This window comes from Saimiri boliviensis, chromosome 4 (assembly GCF_048565385.1).
Source record: "Saimiri boliviensis isolate mSaiBol1 chromosome 4, mSaiBol1.pri, whole genome shotgun sequence".
NCBI lineage: Eukaryota > Metazoa > Chordata > Mammalia > Primates > Cebidae > Saimiri > Saimiri boliviensis.
In genome coordinates this window covers 89437202-89464442 of record NC_133452.1, presented here as the reverse complement: position 1 = coordinate 89464442, position 27241 = coordinate 89437202, and the positions used below count along the sequence as shown (strand labels likewise).

Genomic DNA, 27241 nt, shown 5'->3' with positions numbered 1-27241 from the left:
ACACAGCTGGAGTTGGGCATGTGAAGATTGTGGGGATGAATTCCATATCGCACGTGCCATCAAGCCAATATTTGCCAAGTACCTCTGGGAGCCAGGTATAACATAGCTTGAAAAGCCAAAACAGGAGTAAAAAGTAGGCCATAACCTCAAAAACATGACAGTCCCATAGCTGGAGTAAGATAAGAATATGATAGAAGACAAGTCACAAAGTTATGAAAGCTCTGAGGTGCAAAAAAAATTGCACAAACTGGCTGTTGGTGGTGGAGGATCAGAAAACACTCAGGACACAGGCGCATACTCCAGAGAGCAGGCAGCACCTGACAGATTTGCTTTCAGATTTTTTTTTTTTTTTTTTTTAAGATAGAATCTTGCTCTGTTGCCCAGGCTGGAGTGCAATAGTGCGATCTTGGCTCACTGCAACCTCCGCCTCCCAGGTTCAAGCAATTCTCCTGCCTCTGCCTCCGGAGTAGCTGGGATTACAGCTGTGCGCCACCATGCCAGACTAATTTTTGTATTTTTACTAGAGACGAGGTTTCACTATGTTTGGCCAGGCTGGCCTTGAACTCCTGACCTCGTGATCCACCCACCTCGGCCTCCCAAAGTGCTGGGATTACAAGCGTGAGCCACCACGCTCAGTCTGCTTTCAGATTATTTTTGTGTCCATGTGTGGGATGGACTGGAAGAGACCCGGGAGGAAGTCCCAGTGGGCCAGGCAGGAGGTGGTAAAGCAACCTCAGGAAGACCTACAGGACTGTAAGGCGCTGCTGGTGCCAATGAAGCAAACCAATAGGGCTCTTTGGGGCTTGGGTACAATGGGAGGACTGAGGATAAGAGCTCAGTTTGTATGTTCAGCTTGACTCACTGCCCAACAGCACTGCAGACAGCAGGAAGGATACTCAGGGAACCCCTCAGCTTTTGAACCTGATCCAAAAGGAATGTTTTGTTTTCCAGCATGGCAGATACATACTGTGGTCTGACAAATGATTAATAGCATATAAACTTCAGTTCCAAGTGCGTGGTATACTTAGCTACCCCATTAGGCCTGCAGAGCTCATCAAAGAGCCTTCAAAATGCGCTAACAGCCCTTAATGAGGCCTGAAGCTCTCAATTAAATTAAACTCTTGTGAGAAAGGATGCCTGAGCAAGGTGCCAACTCTGTAGCCGTCTGCTGGTCAGGGCGAGTGAGCAGCCCAGGCTGAGAATTCAGGAATGCCTTCTGCTTTCTGGGAGGAGTCTGAGACACGTGGGAGGGTAGGAGGTGTGGATTACGGGGGTGCTGCACTGTGGCCAGAGCTCGGGTCCCACTTCCAGTCAGGAGATCATTCTTGAGATGGGGGTTCCACTGGTAGGGCCCCTCCACTGAGACACTCCCATAGTTCCACATCGACCCACCCCTCCCTAGGCCAGAGTTTGGGTTGAGAAGGGGAGGATTGGTTTCACCGCGCAGACACACAGGCCCCTTGTTCCCCAGGAAGTCTGGCAGGCTGAGCTTTGGTGTCAGGGCTGCGTGCCAGGTAGGGGAGAACCCTCAGGCCTCAGTCTCTTCTTGCCTGGTGGTGTGGGAGTGCAGCCAGTAGCTGGCCAGTTTTGTAGAGTTCATTGCTGGGGCTGGGGACAGAGTGGAGGGGGTGGCAATGAAGACAAAGGAAAGATGGGGTGCTATCTCCATCCTCCGTCCTCTGAAAGAATGAATGAAGCAGCAAAGAAAAACCTGTTCTTTCTCAGTGTTGGCTAACAGTCTTGGTATCCTGGTTCCAGGCCTGTCCCTCCTCTGTGGCCCCAGCAGGGGGCATCGCAGCCCCTCTGAGGCCAGGAGGACTACCCCTACCTTCCCCTTGGACCCAGGCCCAGTCCTGGCCAGGGCCCAGCTGGGTCATGCTGATCTCCCAGATTCAGGCTGCCGGCCCTCTACCCTCCCAGGGCATGAAGGCCTGGATGGAGGACACAGGGAGCCATGAAGAAAAAAACGAAAAAGGTTTACTTAATCAGAGAGCCTCTGAAGGCACCTGGTATCTGTCATATTTTAAAAAGGCAATAACATGGCAACTGTACAGGGTGCATGATGGGTAGGAACTAGGTGTGGGGAGCTGGGAGGGGGACATGGAGAGAACATGGGGCAGAAAGGAGGGAGGGGGCATCTCAGATGGGACCATACAACGGCCAGACCCAGCTTCTAGCCACCCCTGGGACAGACAAACAGTCTGACAGACACGGACGCAGACACAGACACACACACACACACACACAAACACGTGTTCTCCGAGCCCAAGAGCCTCCGCTGGCCTGCACAGGGATCAGTCAGAGCCAAGTGTGGGGAAACTCAAGCAGATGCGGAGGCTGTACCCCATCCGTTGACTCTGAGCCCCAAGCCCACAATGTCCCCACTGTCTGTCCCACTGTCCCCAGGGCCTGGACATCCGGGCCCAGCACAAGCTGTGGAAAGCAGAAGTCAGCTAGAAGAAAAAAACCTCCAGACCACTCGGGGCCCACCCCTGGCAGAAGGAAGGGGCAGGAGGCAGGGAGGCAAGCAGTCCTTCTGTCCATCCTTGGTCACACGATCGCCCGGAACAGGAAGGAGAAGACGGCCCCCAGGGCCAGGCCCAGACACAGGAAGAAGGCCATGATGGCTCCTGCAGTCTCCGCCTCAGCCGGCTTTACTTTCCTGAGGGAGGAAGGAAGGGCAAGGCTACCTCAGAATGGCTGTACCCAAGCCCAGAGCCTCTGGGTGGAAGGAGGGGTGGGGTGGGGCGACTTGACTGTGGGACCTCTTTCAGCTGATCAACCCCTCCTGGCTGCCTAGCCCCAACCTGGCTTTTCCCCCTTGAGGGAATATGTATGGTGGGGTCGTCTTCTGCAAGCCCCTCTCCTCCACCTCCACCCAAGTAAGCCTGGGCACCCCCTCCACTACAGTCACGATCTTTTCAGCCTGGGAGCCCCTCCTGAGCCATCCCTCCTCTCAGCCCTGGGAGCAAGGACTCTCCTTTTGCCCTCCCTCTACTGAGTGTCCCCCACTGGAACTCTAGATCCTGTCTGATGCCACCAAGTTCCTTGCCCAGCCCCACTCACTTGGGCCCAAAGCACATGCAGAGGCTGGCGAGGTAGCCGTTGGAGAAGGCAAAGGCAGCCATGAAGATGATGAACCAGGCGTCGTGCTCGAAGACCACAGTCAGGTACCGGCGGGGCTTGATGTTGCACAGCAGTAGCAGCGGCACAAACACCAGCCGGGCCACCACCAGGCCCGGCAGCCAGCGGCTGTCCTTCCCAGGCTGCGGACACCAGGCAGGGCCTCAGCCCAGGCCGCCGCCCCAGGGCACAGCCAGGCCCCCAGGGAGCCATCTGGGGCCCCTCTGGACCTGAACTGAAACCTCAAAGCCTGGTTCTTCTTAGGGGGTTACTGCTTGAAAGGGGCACAGTGGAGGCTTCCAGAGTGCTAGAAATAGTCTACGTCTCGATCTAGGCAGGTATGCATATATATATATTCATTAAGTTGTACACTGAAGACTTGTACTTAGCCGTACATACTTTATGCCTCGACTAAAATAAATGGTCCCCTTACCACTAGACTTTCTTGGGTTTCCTCTCTGGGTCTCAGGCTGAACTCTGACTTCCCCCAGGGGCCTGTGGCCCTCTCTTCCTCCACTTACCCACATGAATACAGCCGTGAGGCTCCGGCCCAACCAGTCAAATACATTGAAAGTCAAGAAACAGGACACAGGAATGAAGTAATGTTCTGGAAGAGAAGATGAATGGGTGGTTATCAGGCTCAGAGGCAGGTATAACAAGCCTAACCTTCACTGGGCCTCAGCTTTCCCACCAATAAAATGGAGAAGATACTTCCAGCCCAGGGAAGGGCAAAATGAACCCAGGAAATGGGGAGAAGGTGACCCAGGCTCCCTCTCTTCCCCACTTCTAGCCCAGCTCAAGATCCTGTCTGTTCCCATTCTGGGAACCTGTGGCATCCTCACCCCAGGCGCTGGTGCCTGCAATGCTGGACTTGACCTCAACAGCCACGGCTGGAAACATCCCAATGGTGATAGTGAAGATGAAGCAGACAGAGAAAGCCAGGACTGAGATCTAGATAGAAGGGGTAGAGTCACCCAGGCCCCTGTGTCTTCATGGTGGCTGTGCTTTAAAAGAACCAGGAATCCCCAATGCTGGCACTTGTGTATGGGCACACCCGCACACACAAAAGAATCCAGGATTGACCACTCTCAGGTCAGAAAGGGAGGAGATGGGTGGCAGGCGGAGGGAGCAAAAGGAGAGACACAGGACAGGGGTAGAGGGTAGGAGAACCTGCCCCACGTACATTTTTCAGGATGGCTTTGATAGAGTGGCTTTCGTTGGTGGCCTGAGAGTGGGAGACTGAAACTCCAGACTCCTCTTTGCCTGCTCTTGGCTCCTCTCCTGCAGGGTGACAGGTTGTGGAAGACTCTTCAAGTTGTGGGGAGGACAGAGCAACAGGAGACAACACAAACATTCCCCAAAGGGACTGGGATTACTTGGAGGTAGACGCCTCCTTAACCAGTCCTAGCCATACCCTAACCCTAACCCTAACCCAGACCTCGCCTCTAAATCCCTACAGCTCAAGCCCCAGGGACCTGGCCTCTCCCAGGAGCCTCAGGTCATGTTATTCCTTGCTCAAGAATCTGAAATCGGCCGGGCACGGTGGCTCAAGCCTGTAATCCCAGCACTTTGGGAGGCCGAGGCGGGTGGATCACGAGGTCAAGAGATCGAGACCATCCTGGTCAACATGGTGAAACCCCGTCTCTACTAAAAACACAAAAAAATTAGCTGGGCATGGTGGCACGTGCCTGTAATCCCAGCTACTCAGGAGGCTGAGGCAGGAGAATTGTCTGAACCCAGGAGGCGGAGGTTGCGGTGAGCCGAGATCGCGCCATTGCACTCCAGCCTGGGTAACAAGAGCAAAACTCTGTCTCAAAAAAAAAAAAAAAAAAAAAAAAAAAAAATCTGAAATCGCTTCCCACTGCCTTTAGTCCAAACACCTCGGGCATTTAAGGTATCCGGTATCTGTCCCCATTTTATCTTTGCTGGCCCTTATTTCCTATTGTCCCCCTTTCCCCACCCCAGTCCCTCGGTCCTCCTCTGGCTCAGGGCTGCCAGCTAACACAGGGCACTCATCCTTGTCCTCTTTGCTCATGCTGCCCCCCCTCGGTATACCATCCTCCACCCCAGCTTCCTCAGGCTCTTCGGACCTTTGCTAATGAGGTCCAACTTGGTCTCCTGCTCCCCGGGCCCTTCAAGCTTGAGCTGCTGGTAGTAGCGGTAGAATTCCTATCAAGTAAGGAAGACGGGGAAGGTGGATTCAGAGGCAGAATCTCCAGAATCCTAGCCTCCCCCAGGTTTTGGCCTCAGAATACCCTTGGTCTGGAACCCCAGACCCCTATACCCCAAACCCCAGCTCCCTCCATTTGCTCACCAGGCGGGGTAGGCCCAGGTAACAGATGATATTCAAAATGATGACCACACAGGCTGTGATAAAGTAACCGAAGGCACTTTCTGATAGCTCCGAGCCACCTGGGGTGGTATCAGTGATCAGAAACAGGCCCCATCCTGTCTCCCCGCCACACCAGGGCACTGGGCAGGTGGACAGCAGGACTTACTGGCAATAGCGCAGATCATGGCCACGGAGGCGAAGAAGCCTGCTAGGCCCTGGCCACTCATGATGGGGGCTGTGTAGCTGGCAGGCAGGAGGCCAGCCAGACCGAACAGGCTGCCCTGCAGGATGGCACCAAATGCTGGGGAAACAGGGTGGGCATGAGCAGGGGAGCTAGGGCCGGCGGTTAGGGGTGCCCAGGAAGACAGGTCCTTCTCATTTTTACTTTACTCCCAGTGAGTCTTGAGGCTAAGCTGCCCTTCTCTCTGCTCCCTCCCAGACCTGATCCAGGCCCACTCAGGCCTCTGAATTCCAACTGCTCACAGCATCCACTCCCTCCAGGTAGAGGGGTGGGCTCCTCTCTGGCTGACAGTGGGTCTGAAAGAAGAGTGGGGGTAGGTGGGCAGGCCTCCTCCCATAGGCCCCCTAGCAGCCCAGCTTACAATTAATGAGCATGATCTTGATCATGGTGATGACAAAGAAGGGCAGAGGATCCAGCTGCACCTTCACCAGGATGGCAGTGATCAGGAACACCAGCAGGATGGCCACCAGGCTGCCCAGGATCCGTACGGACTGGGGGATCCTGCCAGAAGCCAAGGGTGGCAGAGACAAGTGGGCAAGGCTGGGGTCAGCCAAGGGGCTGCAGGATGCAGTGAGGGTCAGGCTGGGGGCTGGGGAGGGGGTGGGCGCTCACCTCTGGTGCAGGAAGGAGTTGAGGCAGGTGAAGAGAAGCAGAGGTAGCATGGCACACAGGGTCATGACATTGTTGAAGATGGCACTGAGAGAGTTCCGCTCAGACAAGGGTGCTGCGGGGGCGGCTGATGCCTGGGCGTCCTTGCTCAGTTCAGCAGTGACCAAGGACACATTCTGGGGCATGTCCAGGCGGCTTGTGAAATACTGCAGGGGTTGCAGAGAGGCATGTTGAAATCTCTCTGCCTGTGCCTATGGGCAGAGTCAGGTCCTGCAGGCACAGTGGACATGACCCCTGGAGCCCAGTCCCTCCGGCCTCACCTGAGTGGCCGTCATGAAAAAATTCCACGGGAGCAGCATTCCCAGACCAAGCACGAAGAAGATAAGCCAGACACCTTTGTATCTGCAATGGAGGAGGAGAGAGGGGCCAAGTGACACGCTACCCTGCCCCCCTCCACGATGAGCCCCAGGGAACCCCGTCTGTTGTCAGTCTCTCTAGGTCCCGGGGCACAGGGCACCTGTGTTTACGTCCATGTGCATGTGTCCTCTTGTGGGTGTGGGTGGGGTGGAGAGACAAGGGAACATGGTCCACTGGAATTCGGGGTTGGGGGGGGCCAGGGTCACAGGACTGAATGGAATGGCTGACAGGAGCATGGTTCTCATCCCTGGAAGGCTCGGGGGACCCTGCAGGGTGGGAACCAGGGTGACCCACACATCCGGAGATGGTTTTGGAACTCCTGCTGAAGGGCTGGGGCAGGCGGATGAGTGAGAAAGCAAACAGCAAGCGTCTTCCACCCCCACCAGGCAGGCTGGAAACAGTTATGCTGTCTGGTCAGGGACTGTGTGACTCCCTAAAGAGGATTCTGAGGTCGAGAAACTCCCATACTATTCTGGACCTAGAGGGGCAGGCGGGCGGGGTGCCTCAGGGCAGCTGTGAAGCCAGGGCGTTAGAGCTGCTTTCTCCCTGGCCAAACAGACCTTTGTAGTTCACATCACCCAGGCCAGCCGAGGAGGTATGGGGCCACTAGAGGTCATCTGGGCCTCAGGGTGTAAATAAGGGCTGCCCGCCTTTGGCCAGGGCAATGCCCCAAGCCCTATACCTCAAGGCCCTTCCAGGTCAGGCCAGCTTCTCCCAGGTAGGCCTTGCCTGAAAGCTGAGCAACCCCAGCGGGCCCATGGAGATCTCCAGATGGGTTTGCACACCCTCCCTAGAGCCAACACCAGCTCTCTTCAGCGATGGTGGGGATAAAGCCCAAGGCAGTGAGAAGGCAGGTCTGGCCAGAGTGCAGGAGCCTGGACTGCTGGCAGGCCTCACACAGGGATGGTGTGGTAAGCCCCCCATGTGAACAGTGTGGGTTAATGCCAACTGCAGCCCTCCAACCCCCTCATACACACGCTTCCCTTGGAGAAGCTAAAGGCTTGGTTTGGAGCCCCAGAGTGGAAGGAAAAACTCCCGAAGTCATACAGGTGGGGGTGGCACTGGGAGACGAGCGAGCTGTGTAACAAGGCAAATGGAGACGGCGAGGGCTTCAGGGAACGGCCGGCAGGAGAGCGGAGGTGAGGACAGAGAGGGCAGGCAGCCTGGGAACGGAGGACAGAGGTGCGGGAGCACCCTGCGGCCTGTACCTACTGCCGTGCCTCCTTACATTCCGTCACTTCTAGATCCACTTCCTGAGACGTGGATACTTTTCGTTCCATTTCACAGGTGGGAAAATGGTCCCAGAGGGATGAAGCTACGTGCTTAAGGCCCCCACAGGCACAAGTGGCCTAGTTTCAGAGCCTTTGGCACGGGAGGGAGATGGGGTGGGTAGGGCAAGTGTGATGGGTTTCAGGGGCCTAAGCTGGAGGGAAGGACAGGGCCTGACACTTGGGAGGAGTTTGGGATCTCAGGCATCACCTCCTTCAGCCTTCTTGGGTCGCAGATCCCTTTGAGAAATTGAATTAAGCTACAGCCTCTTTTTTCAAGACACATTTTCAGTCATAACTGCAAGTCTAATTTGATTGGGAGTTCACAAGCTCCAGAGGTAGGGAATTGAGAGGAAGATCAGCCCAAGAACCAGGGTGGGCCAGGTCATCTAAGGCAGAGGCCCCAGGGCAGTTCTGCCAGAAGTGAGCTGAAAGGAGGGGCACAGCCAAGTATCTCCCCACAGTGGTGGCGGGAGGAGCCGGAAGCCGCTGACTGGCTGGAGAGCAGCAGTGGAAACACTGACGGGCCAGGGAGGGACTGCTGCCCACCCCCCCTACCCTCCCCGAAGACACCCCCGCCAGGACCCAGCCAAGGCACACGGGGTCCCTCCCCCTGATGCAGATCTGACTCATAGCTACCTGGCTGGAAGGCCAGGCAGCAGTGGCAACCCTCAATTTCAAAGGACACTGCACCCAGCTCCCTGAAAACCCATTCCCTGGATCCACAGCCCAGCCCCCTACCCCTTACCTGTCCTGAGGCTGGTGACTGGTTGTCATGGCGATGGTGTTCTCGGTTTTGTCTGGCTGACAGCTCCCTCCCTCAGGGGCCTGCTGGGGGCAGGAACAGTGTAAGGCCCTGTCTTTGCCCTGCCACAGGCCTCCTCAGGCTCTTAGGGTGAGAGGGGGCAGGGCTGACAGAACAGGCCAGCCGCAGAGTCCACCAGGAACCCCTCTGGACCACTCAACTTGACCCCCGCCCAGCCCCTGGCCCAGCAGGCCAGTCCTGCGCGTCCCCTCTGCCTGCTCAGGCTCTACCTGGCTCCCGGCCTGGCCGCTGCCACCGCTATTTTTATCCAGCAGGCGAAGCAGTTTATAAGCTGGGAAACAGGAGGGTGGAGAGCAGGAGGGAAGGAGGAGGAAGGATGATGGGAGGGAGGGAAAGACAGTCAAAGAAGGCAGGGAAGAGGACGAGAGGGGTCAGGGACAGTGTTGACAAAGGAAGGAGGGAAAGGAATGGAGGAGACACAGCGAAGAGGTCGGGGGAGGAGGAGGAAGGACACAGCAGGCAGAGCTGCAGAGCCACAACAGTGACGATGACTGAGGCCAAGCCAGAGGCTCCCCACGTCCCTCTCCGCAAGTCTGGTCTCTCCACCCTCCCCGGGAGGCCCTGGATTCATGGCTAGAGTGGGGCTGTCCTCTCCTGGAGGCACCCCAGATTCCAGCCTCTCTGCGGGTGGCACCTTAACCTTCCTTTGCAGCCACTGCCCAGGGGCTTCCTAGTTGCTGGCTGGTTTTCCAGGAAAATATTTCATAATGGATGTGGGGGAACAGCCCTTCACACAGCCTGGCCGGGCCCCAAGTCCTGACCCCAGGGTCACCTAGTAACCCCTTAGTTCCTCTCGGTCACAGGCTCCTGTCCTCTTACCTTTGCTGAAAGTGACCTTGAAAAGAAGATTAGAGGGGTGAATCCCAAAGCTCCTATCCTTCTCCCTCACTGTCCCTCTCCTGCTCCTCATTTGTGTAGGGGGAGACCCCCTGGCACCAGATTAACCAGCTTTCCCATTGGCCGGCATGGGAAGCCAGGCAGATGTGTGCTGGCACATCCCCTACACTCAGGCCTAGCTGGCCCAGGCCTTGCTGTTTTGGGTGTAAAGACTGCTTCCCCTTCCTCCCTTTCTGGGGACTCACCGGCTGCCCAGACTGGCCAGCAGAAGGGTTGGAGCAGACTGGGCCTGGGAAGTCCCTGGGAGGTGCTCCTAGTTCAGGATCAGGCAGCGGGCCTTGTCCACGGGCTCCTGGATTCGGATCCAGAATGAAAAAGGTGGCACAGGGCGTATCAGGAGAGAATCCCTCAGGCTTCATGGGGCCCCATTCTGAGAAGCCTTGCAAGCAAAGAAGCAGAAGCACACCCAGGAGATAAAAAGCCACCCCTGTAGCTCAGTAGATAAGAGAACAGGGAGTCTCAGCAGGGGAGCTCTTGCAGGTGCGGCAACATTCAACGCTCCACTCAGACAAACAGAGGCAGCTGGGCGCCCTGAAACCCCCAAGGGCTTTCCCACCTCCCCATAGTTCCTCTCAACCCTCGCTGGAGAAACTCCAAGCTCTCAGAGGTCTTCCTTGGCCCCTTGGCCCACACATCTCCAGATGGAGTCAGGATTCCTCCAATCACCCCTTCAAAAATATTTACTGAGGACCTCTGCATGCCAGCCAGTCACTGTCCTAGGCACCAGAGTGGTGAATAATCACATTTAAATTTTCTAGAGGGATGGAGGTAAGAGGTCATTACTAGGGTGGGGGTGGGGAAAGGCTCAGGGCTCAGTTTTCTATGAGGTAGGAGGAACCCTTCCTCTAGGTTCTTACCTCATACCCACATGCCCTGTACTCTGCTCCCACCCCACAGGCAAGGTTCCCAGCAGTTAAGATGGAGTTGCAGCTTCAAACTAGATGGAGGACTGGGGCAGGAGATCAGCTCCGTTTTTCCTGGGTAAAACTGCCTTAGGCCAGTTTTGTTAGAGAAGTATGTATTTCCGCCCTCTCCCCCAGCAACATCCCTGCTCTCTCTGTTCTCAGGAGCCTCCATCCCAGTCTTGAGCACAATTCAACTCCATGGGCAGCCCTCTCCTCCTACCCATATCCTAACATTCAGCTGGCCAGGCTTCGTGTTTTGCTCGTCTGCCTTTGGTCAGCGGCAACCAGGGATCTGACACCAGCTCAGAGCATCTGGTGTCCCTCCAGCCATGCTTTGGCCTGCTGAAGTGAAAGCAGCCACCAAACTGAGTACCTCCCTGCCCCAGACTCCCGGCACCTCTCCCGAAGTTCTCCACTCCCAGGATCTCATACGGGTCCAGCCACTACCTGCAGGTCTCTCCTCTTTTTCTCACAACCAGGTATAAGCCAGTACTAGCACTAAACAGAGAGGTTGAGTCACTTGCCTGAGGTCACAGAGCTCAAGAGTGGAGGAGCTAGGATCTAAATTCAACGTTCAAGTTATTCTAGGCTCTTTTGGGGATGGAGAGAGAGGTATAACAGTTGCTTCTTAGCTAGGCCTGTAGACTGGGAGGTGGGGGGGAACTCTGATCCCAACTAAAGGGAAAAACGAGGTGGACACCAGGCTCATTCCCAGCCCGACTTGAGTGTCAGGCACCTCAGCCTCGTCCCTTCACACACATTCTGGCATGGGGAGCTTACCCAAGCATAAGGAAAGTTGGAGGGTCTGGAGAGGAGTAGGCTACCGAGAGGAGCAGGCAAAGGGACGACCGGGCTGGAGAGAGACCTCTAGAGGTGTGAGGGCAAGGTTGGAGCCAGCCTTGACCTACGAGTGCTCTCTCCAGGTAAGCAAAGCCGAGGTGTTTGTCTTTGCTCTCTCATTTGCTCTCACAGTAAATCAGTAAATGAGGACGCGCCCAGGAAGGAGACGCCAGGGGCACGAGTTTGGCCAGTAAAAGCCCGGGGGTTAAAGACACAGCCCAGCATCTCAGCCCGCGAGCCTCCATCCCCATCCCCAACCCCATCCTCCTCCGCCAGCTCAGTCAGCAGGAGGCCCCTCCCTGATACCGACCAGATCGCTCGGGATCACCCGTCCACTCGCCTGCCCCGTGCAGAGGTCACCATGACGGCAGCCTGTTTTAGGCCCAGGAAACAGGCCACCCAGCCCCACTTGCGTCCTGGTCCCCGCAGGGTCCTCCGGCTCTCCGGCCCGTGCGCGCCACGTGCTGCGCGGCTCCGCACGCTCCACCCTGGGGCCCCATCGGCGTCCCTCCCACGGGCCGCGGATAACGCCTGGCCTCCCGGCCCCCGTGGCAGGCGAGCAGCGGCATCACGCCCCTGCCGTCCCCAGTCTCCGACCCCGGGCAGCACCTGCCGGAGAAGCACTGCTCCCGCGCTGAGATCTGCGCTCTCCCTGCAGCTTCCCGCGCCCGCCGGGGCACATTCAAACCCGCCCTCCGCTGGGCCCGCCCCAACCCGCCGCCACCTCCGCGACAACCGCGCGCCCGCGGCCCCGCCCCCTGCCCGCCCCTGCCACCCCGCGGCGCCTCCTCGCCCTCTGCGACCCCACCCCGAGCCCCTGCGCCCCCAGGGCCGCGTGGTCGTGTTATTTCAGTAGATAGGACCTCTCTGGGCCCTGCCATACTAAGGCTGTCCATCGTGTGGGGCACATAGGGCTGGAGGGTACAGCCCCACATTGGGGACCTGCGCAAACTCCCATGAAAATCTATCTCGGGACTGTTCCATCGACACACCTGCTGCTCAGACCGGCTCCGACGCCCCCGTGGCCCACTCCACCTCGGAGGTTCCGCTATCCCTCCCCAAGCCCCGCCCACGCCGCGCTTCCTCCACACTGCACGTTTTTCCTCCCAGCGCGCTCCCTTTCAACTCCCCCTTCTTTCTTTCAGGCCCCCTCCTCTTCTTTTCCTTCAAAACTGCTTCTGTCCCCACCTCCCCTGTTCTGTGACCAGCATGACGGGTTTTCCCATCCCTGACACATCCAGTCCCCGCCACAGACGTGCAAACACCACACCACCCACAACTTTGACTTGGAGGGGGTGTGTGGCTCTGCCTTGTGCTTGTGTTGGCGCGGAGGGGGACGGGGCACAGCCCTGCAGCCCCCTTCTAATTCACCCTTTCTAAATCCAGCACTTTGGAAAACCGAAGCACAGCTGGAGATGGGAAGAGAAAAAGCCAGCAACAAACAGCCTTACATCCTGAGTGAATCCTATTGTCCCAGTCGGAGATACTCCTGAGAGGCAGAAGCGTTGCTGAGCACATGCTTCACTAACGTGGAAGGGGTGGGCTTGCTGAGGGGTAGTCCAGCGCATTTCTCCAAGGGAGGGGGAAGGAGACCCTTTTCTTTGTTGGGCAGTAAATGGCGTGGGGTCGGGGGAAGTCCCTGCCCTTCCAGCACCACTCTGTGCTGGAGGATGATCCAAAGGCTGGAAAGGTCCTGAGGAGAAAATCCAACCCACGCTGTCCACCCCAAGCCCACTGACCGGAAGGGCTTGTTTCCTAGAGAAGCCACAGACACTGATTAACAGCTAGCAGTACTCACATCATAAGGATAAGGTATTCCTACCCTGTCCCCAGAGAAACAGGACCCTAAGGAGAGAGGTAGCTTTTCCACTTAGGGTCAGTGGCTCTCCCCAAGCTACTCCAGAATGGGTGTCCCCAGCCTTCTGTTTCCATGCCCCACAGAGATGACACATATTCCTTCCCAACCCTCCCCTACATCTCCCCATTCCCGCCAGCCCTAACCAGAGAGCAGGAAGATGAGTCTCAGTGGTATTTTTCTAGGCACTGCCCCATGAGTGGAGAGTGGCTTCATGTCTGTCCACAGCCCCCGAATTCCCGCCCTCATGTTTGTCCAGTCTCTCTCTCTTCCTCTCCTAGCCCTCCTCTCTCCTCTGCTTTGACCCCTTCCTCGCTCCCCACCTTCCTTTCCTGGTTTCTGAGTCTATGGGGGTGGCAGGCCTAGTGGTCAGAAGATCTGCCAGGCATGACCAGGCTGGGGGCCAGTGGCCGCAATTGTGTACAGAGGGGGTTGGGGGTGGAAGAAAACTGGAGGGAAGTGGTGAGGGTCCCAGGCCAGACTAGGGAAGGCTGTTCCTCTCCCCACCCACACTGCGTCCCTGCCAGCTTGGCTGATGGCAACAGCCAGGGCTGTTATTGTTGGAGAGAAGTCCATCTGGCATGCGCCCTGCTGGGCTCCTAGCCAGCACCCACACCCCTCTGTAGCCACCTCCCAAGCAGAGGAGATTGCTGGGTGCCGGGGCCCCCTGCTGGACAGCCCCGGGAGCCCTAACTCACAAGGGCCTTGCCTGGAGTTTTTCCAGCCAGGCCTTGCCAGATCTCTTCACCCTCTGCCTGGTCTTCTGGCCTCTCTCCCTCCTTGAACTCCCTCAGGTCCCTGTTGAAGGAGTGGGGTGGGAAGGGTTGGTCCTGCTGCACCCCTACTCTCTACTTTATCTACCACCCTATATGGGACTGTGGCTTGCCCCAGAATCCCTCCCCTACTTGGCAGGCCCCAAGCATGCCTTACCACTTCACACACAGTCCTCTCTTTCCCCAGGCCTGTGTCCTCTCAGCTGTCACCAACAAGCCATCTGTGTTTGCTGGAGGTGTGTTTGCTTGACCTGGGGGTTGGTAACCAGCACATGGCTCATGACTATGTTCTCAGTTGTTTTTGTGACAGGGCTGGGTCTGGGTAGAGGCCAGTGAGGCACTTGCCGGAGATGTAAAATGTAATAAGGAGCCAAAAAACTCATTAATCAAGATAAATTTTATGCCAGAAGTGGTGGCTCATGCCTGAAATCTCAGCACTTTAGCAGATCGAGATGGGAGGATCGCTTGAGTTCAGGAGTTCAAGACCAGCCTGGGCAACATAGTGAGACCCCATCTCTACAAAAAAATTAAATTAGCCAGACATGGTTGTTCATGCCTGTTGTCCCAGCTACTCCAGAGGCTGAGGTGGGAGGATCACCAGAGCCCGGGAGGTTGAGGCTGCAGTGAGCCATCATCCTGCCACTGCACTCCAGCATGGGCGACAGAGAGAAACCTTGTCTCAAACATATATATATATATATATATATATATATATATATATACACACACACACACACAGACACACACACACACATATATTACTGTCAATTGTCCCGCCATAAAAAAAGATAAATATTTTGTGACCAAGATAAGTTTTAATGCAACGTCTACGAATCAAGGCTCACATCTGTCATCCCAGCACTTTGGGAGGCAGAGGTGGAAGAATCACTTGAGCTTAGGAGTTCAAGATTCGCCTGGGCAACATAGGTAGACTCTGTCTCTTCAAAAAAAAAAAAAAAAAAAAAAAAATTTTAGCCGAACATGTTGACGCACACCTGTGGTCCCGGCACTGTGGGAGGCTGAGGTGAGAGGATCGCTGGAGGATGGCGTGGGTCCATTAGGTTGAGGCTGCAGTGAGCTGTGATCGCACCACTGCCCTCCAGCCTGAGCAACAGAGCAAGACTCTTTTTTTTTTTTTTTTTTTTTTAAGACTCCATGATGAATAAAACATTAAAATTCTAAGTAAAGACAGGTGTGTTCACAGGGTGGGTACTGGATCAGGGTTCAGAAAGACTTAATTGTTTGTTCAGCTAGATCTGGGCTGGTCTTCTAGCTTAATTTCCCAGACCTCTTCTCCCTACCCTATGTTCCCGGGTCATCTGTAAGGGGTTGGGGGAGTTCGGGGAGGCAGTCATCTAATATGGCCTTCGGAGTCCCAGAAAAGTAGCCTCGCATCCAGAAATCAAAGATACCGACTCCACTGAGACGCCATAGCCCAGCAGGTTCCCCTACCAGCTGCCCGTCCCGCAGGGCAGCGTGAGAACAGCGCAGACCTCGCCCCCACCCCACCCAGCCAGGCCCCCACCGCCCTGCCCCACGCACCTGCTGAGACTGTGGAGCGGGCATCCGGACTTGGCGGGGGACGGAAATTCCCAGGCCCGGGGGCCCCTGGTTCTCTCCCTCCTCATCTCGGGGCTGGGGCCATACCCACGGCTGGAGGGCGCAGCCCGCGCCGGACCTTACCGGTGCGAACCGCCGGGCGGAAGAGCGGCTGCCACCGGCGACCCCAGCGCCCGCTTGGCGCTCCGCAGCCGGCTCCTTCCAGCCCTCGCGGCCCAGGGACGGGGAGACCGGAGCCGCCTCAGTGGGAGGGGCCCGTCGGGCTTGGACGCGCGGCCGGCGCCTTTGGTCACCCGAGGCTTCGGAAAGGGACGGGGTTAGGGGCCTCGGGCCTCGGACCCCCTTCTCCCTGCCCCTCCCGCTAGGTCGCCTTCCTGAGACCCGGGAGCAAGTGCAGTGTCTTTGAGGGCTCCTGAAGGAAGCCGATGGGGAGGGGTGGGGAGGGACGGCTTGCGGCTGGCAGGAAGCCCCGCAGGTCTGGGGGTGGGGTGCACAGCTCGGGGCTCACCTTCTTCCCCAATCCAGGCTTCTGACGGGCGTGGAGAGGGGACGAGGATCCCGACTGGGTCCTGTGCTCCTCACTGTCCTCCTCGGGACCTAGATAGAGCACAACACTCACCCAGAGAGGGAGGATTATTGCCTAGAACCAATAAACAAATTATCCAGAGGCTGGGATGCAAATGTGTCTAACTCTTATTTGACCCCTGAAGGGCCTCCCACTGGGGAGGAGGACATAATGAAGCCAGTTCGTAAGATCACTCACACACCCCTTGTCACTTCTAGGGTGGGGTGACCCTCAAGGGCTTGCATTTCTGCACTGCCTCCCTGGGTGGCCTCCTACCCAGTCTCTTAGCAAACAGATCACCCTGTTCCCACCACCACTAGCTGAGAAATCCTCAAACTCCCTGGAGGGTATTTTCTTCCCTACTGTGAGCTAGCCAGCCAAACTTCCTCCTAGATACACTTGAGCCATTTCTGGGTCACAGTGTGACATACTGACCAAAACTAAGGGGAAACAACTTCCAGGCTGTGAGGACTGAGACCACAATAGAATAGGTGGCAAAGGCTGGGCGCGGTGGCTCAAGCCTGTAATCCCAGCACTTTGGGAGGCCAAGGTGGGCGGATCACGAGGTCAAGAGATCAAGACCATCCTGGTCAACATAGTGAAACCCCGTCTCTACTAAAAATACAAAAAATTAGCTGCGCATGGTGGCGCGTGCCTGTAATCCCAGCTACTCAGGAGGCTGAGGCAGGAGAATTGCCTGAACCCAGGAGGCGGAGGCTGCGGTGAGCCGAGATGGCGCCATTGCACTCCAGCCTGGGTAACAAGAGCAAAACTCCGTCTCAAAAAAAAAAAAAAAAAAAAAAAAAAAAAGAATAGGTGGCAAAATAAAGCCTCGTAGATTGTCCATCTCTCCTCTCCCCGACCCCCATCAGGTGCCAGGCCAGGTGAAACTTTTGCAGGGCCACAGTCTGGGTGATTAGACTTTCAAAGGCATAGAAAGAATTCAAATCAAATATTTATTGAGCACTTGCTGAGTGCCGGGCTTTGCAGGTAAATCAGCCTCCATAGGGAACCCAGATATTCTTTTTAAGGTAGGTCCTGAGTCTGGAAGACAGTCTGGATTCAAACCTTGCCTCTCTGCTAAATTGTTACTTGTCCCTCAGTTAAGCATTGGGAACCTTGACGTTCTCATTTGCAGGGAGGGCAGGGGTAGGTGGGTGTTATTTTCCCTCCCACCTGAGGGCAGAGGTGATTAGGAGTGGTCTTTGGGAAGAACTGCTGGAGGAGAGGGGCAATGGTCAGTTTTCTGCTAGATGCAAGGCATTCTTCCAGAAAGACATTTCTGTTGGGAGTGGAGAAGCATGTCTGTGGCAGATCCCTCTCATGCACAGCCCTTACTGTATCTTCTTTCCACTGGGCAGCCTTCGGTCAGTGCTGGTGCCGGGATTATCCTACTCCAAAATAAAGTATTTTGAGGGGTACAGCTGCTGTCAGGACTTGTAGCCTCATTTTTGGGGGCCTAACCTCTCCCTCCTCTCCAGGCGGTCCACTCTTGAGGCCTCCCCAGCATCTGGCGAGTGTCGCTGGCTGAGAATGAACAGCAGACAGCCCAGCAAAGCCTCTCTCATGTCCTGGGAGCCCAGGCGCCCGGCCAATCGGCGCAGCAGGGGCAGGAGGTACTGGCGGGCCAGGCGGGCAGCAGGCAGCAGCAGGCGGGACAGCAGCAATCGCAGCAGCAGCGGGAGCAGCGGCGCCGGCATGGCAGGGTCAGCGAGTCAGTGCCTGGGGAGACAACACAGGCGTTAGGCTTGTCTGTCCTGCTTCCATCTCACCTGCCAAGGACAGGGGGTGAGCAGGAGTTCCCCCTCCCTTCAGTTTACACCTTTGTGCTCCTGAGCTTAATACAGAGGTCAATTTTGCTTTCACAGAGCCCTTTCTCTTGGCAAAGTAGCTGGGGCAGGAAGTTTCTCACCATAGCATCGACGACGAGGAGAGTGAACCAAGCCCTGCAGCTTCTTCCAGGCATTCCTACAGCTCCCTGGCCCCTCCCTTCCTCTAGTCACCCCCTCCTCTGGCACAGCCTCCATCCCCCCTTGTATCCCTTAACCCTTCTCCCTCAGTCTAGCAGGAGTTCTTCTCCAGGCAATTTTTTTTTTTTTTTTTTTTTCGAGATGGAGTCTCGCTCTGTCACCCAGGCTGGAGAGTAATAATGCCGTCTCAGCTCACTGTAACCTCTGCCTCCCAGGCTCAAGCGATTGTCCTGCCTCGACCTCCCCAGTATCTGGGACTACAGGCACACACCCCCACCATGCCTGGCCAATTTTTGTATTTTTAGTAGAGACGGGGGTTTCACCATGTTGGCAAGGCTGATCTCGAACTCCTGACCTCAGGTAATCCACCCACCTCGGCCTCCCAAAGTGCTGAGATTATAGGCTTGAGCCAACTCGCCCGGCCTTCTCCAGGCAATTCTAATTTTTTTTGGAGGTGGGGGCTCCCAATCCACCCTGACCTGACACTCCCTGACCTCCCAGTCCCCTATCCTCACCGATCCCTGGCAGCTCTCACCGGGCAGAACTGCTGCTCAGAATCAGTCTCTGGCTGGATTTGCCTGGAATAGAGATAGCCCCATTGGATTCAACATGGGGTAACCCCGCCCAGCTTATGCCCACCAATTACAGCCTGCCTGGGTGGGGGAACAATGAAGAGACAGCTGTGTTCTGGCACCTGGTACATTGAGGAGAGCAGGCAGCTGGCTGGCCGCCCTTCTAGTCTAGGAGGAGGAGAGGGCAGGGAACATATGCAGGATTTTCCTCTGAGTTGGAACCCAGACTGCACTTCCTTCCTTTTTTTCTTTTTTTGAGACAGAGTTTTGCTCTTGTTGCCCAGGCTAGAGTGCAATGGCGAAATCTCGGCTCACTGCAACCTCTGCCTCCTGGGGTCAAGCGATTCTCCTACCTCAGCCTCCCAAGTAACTGGGATCACAGGCGTGTGCCACCACATCTAGCTTTTTTTTATTTTTATTTTTAGTAGAGACGGGGTTTTACCATGTTGGTCAGGCTAGTCTGGAACTCCTGAGCTCAAGTGATCCACCCACCTTGGCCTCCCAAAGTGCTGGGATTACAGGCCTGAGCCAGCGCACCCTGCCTAGACGGCATTTTCTAATTGTGTTTCTTTAAGCATGTTGACTCTTCTGGGCTCCAGGCCTCTCCGCTGTACCTTCAGTAACTGGGAGTAACTGGAAGGAGTAACGGGAACAGGACAATATATGAGACCCATTTGCCTAAACCTCAGAAGCAGTGAGTCTGCAGCCCGAACACACACCTGAACACCAGGCATGCTCACAGTGGAAGACTAGGACCCCAGCGGGCCCCTGTGGGCCCTCTCCTGGGGAAGAAAAGTAGAGGCACAGTCTCTCCTAGCTGGGCACAGCTGGACATAGCTGGGCGGCATTCCCCCTCAGGGAAAGGAAGAGGGATGCCTACTTCCAGATCTTCTTCTCCACCTGCTTTTCCCCCCTCAAATTAAATGAGATTCTATGAGATAGCTGGGTATATCTCTTTAGGTGTATAGCCTGGGCTTTATGTTGTTTTTTTTATTTATTTTTATTTGTTTTTTGAGACAGTCTCACTCTGTTGCCCAGGCTGGAGTGCAGTGGCATGATCTCGGCTCACTGCAACCTCCACTTCCCAGGTTCAAACAATTCTCCTGGCTCAGTCTCCAGAGTAGCTGGGATTACAGGCATCCACCACCACGACCGGCAATTTTTGTATTTTTAGTGGAGATGGCGTTTCACCATGTTGGCCAGGCTGCTCTCAAACTCCTGACTTCAGGTGATACATCTGCCTCGGCCTCCCAAAGTGCTGATATTATAGGTGTGAGCCATCGCACCCGGCCTGTTTTTAATTTTTATTTATTTTATTTATGTTATTTTTGAGACAAGGTCTCATTCTGTCACCCAGGCTGGAATGCCATGGCATGATCATGTCTCACTGCAGCCTCAACCTCACAGGATCAAGTGATCCACCTTAGTCTCCCGAGTAGCTGGGACCACAGGCAGGTGCCACCAAACCCGGTTTCTTTTAAAAAATTATCTTGGCCGGGCGCGGTGGCTCAAGCCTGTAATCCCAGCACTTTGGGAGGCCGAGGCGGTTGGATCACGAGGTCAAGAGATCGAGACCATCCTGGTCAACATGGTGAAACCCCCGTCTCTACTAAAATTACAAAAAAAAATCAGCTGGGCATGGTGGCACGTGCCTGTAATCCCAGCTACTCAGGAGGCTGAGGCAGGAGAATTGCCTGAACCCAGGAGGCGGAGGTTGTGGTGAGCCGAGATCGTGCCATTGCACTCCAGCCTGGGTAACAAGAGTGAAACTCCGTCTCAAAAAAAAAAAAAAAAAAATTATCTTGTAAGGGCTGGGCGCGGTGGCTCAAGCCTGTAATCCCAGCACTTTGGGAGGCCAAGGTGGGCGGATCACGAGGTCAAGAGATCGAGACCATCCTGGTCAACATGGTGAAACCCCATCTCTACTAAAAATACAAAAAATTAGCTGGGCATGGCGGCGCGTGCCTGTAATCCCAGCTACTCAGGAGGCTGAGGCAGGAGAATTGCCTGAACCCAGGAGGCGGAGGTTGTGGTGAGCTGAGATCGCGCCATTGCACTCCAGCCTCGGTAACAAGAGCGAAACTCCGTCTCAAAAAAAATAAATAAATAAATAAAATAAAATTATTTTGTAGAGACAGGGGTCTCACTGTGTTGCCCAAGCTGGTCAAGAACTCCTGGGCTCAAGAGATCCTCCCACCTTTGCCTCCCAAAGTGTTGGGATTACAGGCGTGAGCCACTGTGCTCAGCCTATTTTATTTTTTAAATACCTACCTCATTCTTCTACTTCATAAATTAAGTAGGTCAGATGAGATACTGTCCATGAAGTGTTTTGTATACCTCAAAGCCTTGGGAATATGAGCATTTATCGTCATCCCCACCACCAGCTGCCATTAGTATCATTGTCTCCATCAGCATGTCAGACCTTAAAGAAAGAAAACTTATGAGGTCGAAAAGGCCCGTCCCACTTCTGTCCAAAGGAAGCAGAGGAGAGGAGCAAGAAAGTATAGACTTGCAGGCAGAGTCTTCCTTTCCTTCCACTTGCTTCCTGAGGAGGTATGATGATCATGTGCTATCCTAGGGCCGTGGGTGACATGTACTTTGGGTACACACATATGCCAAGCTTCTGAGTTCAGGATCTCACTCAGTTCTCACCACTAGCCAGACACAGTGGCTCATACTTGTAATCCCAGCACTTTGGGAGACTGAGGCAGGCAGATCATTTGAGGTCAGGAGTTCAAGACCAGCCTGGCCAACATGGTGAAAACCCATCTCTACTAAAAATACAAAAAGTAGCCAGGCGTGGTGGTGTGTGCCTGTAGTCCCAGCTATTCAGGAGGCTGAGGCAGGAGAATTGCTTAAACTCGCAAGATAAAGGTGGCTGTGAGCCAAGATTGCACCGCTGCACTCCAGCCTGGGCAACAGAGTGAGACTCCGTCTCAAAAAAAAAAAAAAATTCTCACCACCACCCTGCAGGGGAGCAATTATTATAACCATTGTACAAATAAGGAAACTGAGGTTCAGGTGGTTAAGCAACTCACCTAAAGCCTTACAGCGTATAAATGGCCTGATCTTCCTCTAGGCCTGCTCCTTCCTTATGCTTTCCCATCTCTAAGTGACAATTTATATCTTTCTAGTTACTTTGGCCAAAATCTTAGAAGTTATTCTTGACTCCTCTCTTCCTATTATAGATCACTACCCACATGAGCCAATCCTGGTGGTTTTACTTTCAAAATCTTCAGAATCTCATCACTTGTCACTGATACCACCATGACTTCCCTCATCTGAGCATCCATCATCTCATTTCTCATTGCCAGAATGATTGCAGTAGCCACCTAACTGGTGTTCTGTCTCATTGGGGTCACCACTTGCCAGGGTCTGACCCGCAGACCCCATCTTGCATGGCGGATGAATAACATATACTCACACAGATCTTCTGCCTGTCAGTCAGACTAGGGGCTCTGCTGCCTTAGCCTGCAGTATTGCCTTGATCAGATTAAATGACAAAGGTCGTGAGTAAACACCACTAGAAGGTAATTAACATTCCCCCCTTCCCCCACCAGAGAGCCATCCGGGCCTCCAATGATTAAAGGTTACTTTTAGGACCACATGAATAAACAAGCTATTTTTAGATAAAGTCTTCTATATTTGGCTTTTCTGCTATTAATTCCAGGTAAAGATGTTTAGGCTGCCTTCAGCCAGAAGTTTTACTGAAACTATGCAAACCCCGCTGCCTTCCAAGAAGGTTTGTGACTATTTCCTATAACTTTACAGTTTCTCCCACCATCCTGACTGAACCCCACAGTGTTCCTGTTTTTCTTTTCTATACAGTGGACTGAATGATGCTTATAAAACAGGAACTGAGTCCTATCCTTTTCCTGCTCAAATTATCCAATGGCTCACATCTCACTCAGAGTTAAAGCCAAAGGTTCTGACTTTTGAGCCCAGGATTTCAAGACCAGCCTGGGTAACATAATGAGACTTTGTCTCTACAAAAAAAATTTTAAAAAAGAAAATTAGGCTGGGTGTGGTGACTCACGCCTGTAATCCCAGCACTTTGGGAGGCCAAGCTGGGTAGATCACGAGGTCAGGAGTCTGAGACCAACCTGACCACATGGTGAAACCCTGTCTCTACTAAAAACACAAAATTTAACTAGGTGTGGTGATGAGGGCCTGTAATCCCAGCTACTCAGGAGGCTGAGGCAGGAGAATCACTTGAACCCTCGAGGCAGAGGTTGCAGTGAGCTGAGATTTCTCCATTGCACTCCAGCCTGGGCGACAGAGTGAGACTTCACCTCAAAAATAAATAAATAAATTAGCTGGGCATGGTAATGCACACCTGTAGTCCCAGTTCCTCAGGAGGGTAAGATCGGAAGATCGCTTGAGCCCAGGAGTTCAAGGCTACAGTGAGCCATGTTCATGCCACTGCGCACCAGCCTGGGCAACAGAGCAAGACCCTGTCTCAAAAAAGAAAAAAAATATATTTAGAATTTAATTTTAGGAAGTTGTAAAAAATGTCAAAATATTTAAAATTCTTGGTTGCATGGGATCACTGATCATTATGAAACAATACTAGAGGCTGGGCACGGTGGCTCATGCCTGTAATCCCAGCACTCTGGGAGGCCGAGGTGGGTGGATAACCTGAGGTCCGAAGTTTGAGACCAGCCTGACCAACATGAAAAAAACCACAGCTCTACTAAAAATACAAAAATTAGCCAGGCATAGTGGTGCGTGCCTGTAATCCCGGCTACTTGGGAGACTGAGACAGGAGAATCGCTTGAACCCAGGAGGCAGAGGTTGCAGTAAGCCGAGATTGTGCCACTGCACTCCAGCCTAGGCAACAAGAGCAAAACTTGGTCTCAAAACAAAAAAAACAAAAAAAAACAAAAAAAAAACAAGGCCTGGCAAGGTAGCTTCCGCCTGTAATCCCAGCAATTTGGGAGGCAGAGGTGGGCAGATCACAAGGTCAGGAGATTGAAACCAGCCTGACCTACATGGAGAAATCCTGTCTCTACTAAAAATACAAAATTGGTTGAGCATGGTGGTGCATGTCTGTAATCCCAGCTACTCGGGAGGTTGAGGCAGGAGAATCACTTGAACCCAGGAGGCAGAGGTTGTGGTGAGCCGAGATCGTGCCATTGCATTACAACCTAGGCAACAAGAACAAAACTGTCAAAAAAAAGAAAAAGAAAAAAAAGGTAAAGAAAAACCTTTTGCAGTCTCTTGGAGCAGACCAAAACCGCTCTAGGAGCAGACCAAAACTCCTAGAAAACCTTGTTATTTGTTGATTTATTCTTTCATTTTTATTTTTATTTAGGGACAGGATCTTGCCTTGTTTCCCAGGTTGGAGTACAGTGGCACGATCGCAGCTCACTGCAGCCTTGACCTCCTGGACCCAAGCCATCCTCCCACCTCAGTCTCCCCAGTAGCTGGAACTAAAGGTGCATGCCACCTGCCCAGCCATTTTTTCTTTCTTTTTTTTTTTTTTTTTGTAGACATAAGTTCTCACTATGTTGCCCAGGCTGGTCTTGAATTCCTGGCCTCAGGTGATCCTCCTGCCTCAGCCTCCCAAATTGATGAGATTATGGGCATGAGCCACCATGCCTGGCCAAGCCCAAATTCTACTTCTGCTTAAGTGTATTTTTTTATATTAAGGCTTATTTGTAAAATCTTTTTAATAAATTTATTCAATTTTAGTCAGAAAATTCTCTTTCTCCCAATGTTCTGCATCCATTTAGGTTTTTTGTTTCTTTTTATTGATAAATAATTATTTATATGAATGGGATACAAAGTGATATTTCAATACATGTATGCATTATGGAATTATCAGATCAGAATAATCAGTTTATATATCACCTCAAATATTTATTATTTCTTCGTGGTGACAGTATTTTATTTATTTTTAAAAACTTTTATGTATGTATGTATGTATGTATGTCTTTATTGAGACAGGGTCTTACTCTGTCACTCATGCTGGAGTGCAGTGGCATGATCATGGCTCGCTGCAGCTTCGCCCTCCTGGGTTCAGCTGATCCTCCCACCTCAGCCTTCCCAGTAGCTGGGACTACAGGTGCATGCCACCACACCTGGCTAATTTTTGTATTTTTAGTAGATACAGGATTTGGCCATGTTGCCCAGGCTGGTCTTGAACTCCTGAGCTCAAAGTCATCCTCCTGCCTTGGCCTCCCAAAGTGCTGGAATTACAGGCGTGAATCACCATAACTGATAGACATTTTAAATGCTCTCTTTTAGCCAGGCATTGTGCTACGTGCCTATACTCTCAGCTACTTGGGAAACTGAGGCAGGATGATTGCCTAAACCCAGGAGTTCAAATCCAGCCTGGGCAACATAGTAAAATAGTAACATAGTAAAATCTGGTCTCAAAAAAGAAATCCTAGGCTGGGCATGATGGCTCACATGGGTAATCCCAGCACGTTGGGCTGAGGAGGTGGACAGATCACTTGAGGTCAGGCGTTTGAGACCAGCCTGGCCAACGTGGCAAAAACTCTTCTCTACTAAAAATACAAAACAAAACAAAACAAAACAAAACACCAAAAACAAAACAAATAGCTGGACGTGGTGGCGCATGCCAGTAATCAATCCCAGCAACACAGGACGCTCAGACACAAAAATCACTTGAATCCAGGATGCAGAAGTCGCAGTGAGCAGAGATCACACCACTGCACTCTAGCCTGGGCGACGGAGTGAGACTCCATGTCAAAAAAAGAAAAGAAATAGGGTTTTTTAGTTATCTTGAAATATATAATACATTTTATCAACTGTAGTCACCTTGCTGTGCAGTGGAACACCAGAACTTATTCCTCCTATCTAGCTATAGCTTTGCTCTTATTGACCAGAGCCTTCCCTTTTCCTATTGTTTTTGTTCTTCCTTCTTTCTATCTGAAACAGCCTTAAATAATGTCCAAACTAGACAAAATTAATCTTTTCCTTTACTAACAAAAAAAAAATTCTCATACCTTATAATTTTCCCTAACCAAAAGTATGCATTAGCTTTCTTGTAGATTTTGCATACAGAGTTGTTTCCCTTATTATCTCCAGTTTTAACTACATATATGAGAGTTCTTAACCCTTAGTAACCTTAATTTCTAGTGAAAACTAGGAAGTAAGCAGTTACAAACTATCTGTTACATCAGCATTCTGTAGATTGACAAATCTATAAATACACCATTTTATAATTTCTAGAAGTATGTGCTGTCTCGTAGAATAATTTTATTTATTTATTTATTTATTTATTTATTTATTTATTTAGACAGAGTCTTGCTGTATTGCCCAGTGGAGCCATCATAGTTAACCGCAGCCTCAAACTCCTGGGCTCAAGTAATCCTTCTACCTTGACCTCGTGAGTAGCTAGTACCGCTACAGCTCTGTCACCCAGGCTAGAGTGCAGTGACATGATTATAGCTCACTGGAGTCTCAAACTCCTGGCCTCAAGTGATCTTCCCACCTCAGCCTCCCAAAATGCTGGGATTACAGGCGTGAGCCGCTGTACCCTGCCTCATAGTACAATTTTAAAGTGGTAAAGGGGCCAGGAGCAGTGGCTCATGCTGGTAATCCCAGTGCTTTGGGAAGCTGAGGCAGGTAGATCACCAGAGGTCGGGAGTTCGAGACCAGCCTGACCAACATGGAGAAACCCCATCTTTACTAAAAACATGAAATTAGCCAGGCATGATGGCGCATGCCTGTAATGCCAGCTACTTGGGAGGCTGAGGCAGGAGAATCGATTGAACCCAGGAGGCAGAGGTTGTGGTAAGCCAAGATCTTGCCATTGCACTCCAGCATAAAGTGACAAAGGACATATTTACTAACAGACCCAAATATCTCTAGTTCCTTTGTAATAAGACAAGAGTAGATGAACTTAGGTTCATCAGCAATTAATGTTTCACTATTTTATTTTGTTGGGAAATGATCTAGATATATAATGAATAGCCATCATGTAATTTAACCTAGTATAACTTTAAGAAGTTACCAAAGAGATTTGGGAAACTATTTTTAAACAGACATATAATAAAACATAGTTATTGACCAGGCATGATGGCTCACCTGTAATTCCAGCATTTTGAGAGACTGAGGCAGCAGGATCACTTGAGGCCAGCAGTTGGAAACCACCCTGGGCAACATAGCAAGACCCCATCTCTACAAAAATAAAAATAAAACAACCAGCTGGTTGTGGTGGTGCATGACTGTTACTCAGGAGGCTCAGACAGGAGGACCGCTTCAGCCTGGAAGTTTGAGACTGCAGTGAGCTATGATCAAGCCACTGCACTCCAGCCTGGGTGATAGAAGGAGATCCTGTCTCCAAAATGAAAAAAAGTAAAACAAAGCATGATTATTGTTAAAAGGTATATATATTATTTGTGTATTTATTTATGTATTTTTCAGATGGAGTCTCACTCTGTCGCCAGGCTGGAGTGCAGTGGTGTGATCTTGGCTCACTGCAACCTCTGCCTCCTGGGTTCAAGTGATTCTCCTG

General features: G+C 52.8%; 2 protein-coding genes across 16 annotated transcripts; both read right to left on the bottom strand.

Moving 5' to 3' along the window:
- Positions 1-1959: 1959 nt before the first annotated feature.
- On the bottom strand, positions 1960-16251 carry SLC29A1 (solute carrier family 29 member 1 (Augustine blood group)). 15 transcript variants are annotated; one of them, XM_039467132.2, is made up of 14 exons: positions 16155-16251; positions 9899-10005; positions 8739-8818; positions 6626-6707; positions 6309-6511; positions 6058-6197; positions 5622-5756; positions 5438-5535; positions 5214-5292; positions 4307-4431; positions 3966-4074; positions 3645-3730; positions 3067-3266; positions 1960-2662 (listed from the first exon to the last, which is right to left on the bottom strand). In XM_039467132.2, the coding sequence occupies exons 3-14, from the start codon at positions 8765-8767 to the stop codon at positions 2551-2553; spliced, it is 1398 nt and encodes a 465-aa protein (XP_039323066.1). In that variant the 5' UTR covers positions 8768-8818; positions 9899-10005; positions 16155-16251; the 3' UTR covers positions 1960-2550. The 15 variants fall into 15 exon arrangements, with proteins under 15 accessions (XP_039323066.1, XP_039323099.1, XP_010332247.2 ...); XM_039467165.2 differs by lacking the exons at positions 9899-10005; positions 16155-16251 and adding exons at positions 14012-14111; positions 15629-16059 and having other exon boundaries at positions 4307-4404; XM_010333945.3 differs by lacking the exon at positions 16155-16251 and adding an exon at positions 14244-14533.
- A 902-nt stretch (positions 16252-17153) lies between these two features.
- MYMX (myomixer, myoblast fusion factor) lies at positions 17154-18759 on the bottom strand. Its single transcript, XM_039467789.1, has 2 exons — positions 18717-18759; positions 17154-17933 (listed from the first exon to the last, which is right to left on the bottom strand). The coding sequence occupies exon 2, from the start codon at positions 17909-17911 to the stop codon at positions 17657-17659; it is 255 nt and encodes an 84-aa protein (XP_039323723.1). The 5' UTR covers positions 17912-17933; positions 18717-18759; the 3' UTR covers positions 17154-17656.
- Between the last annotated feature and the right edge of the window lie 8482 nt (positions 18760-27241).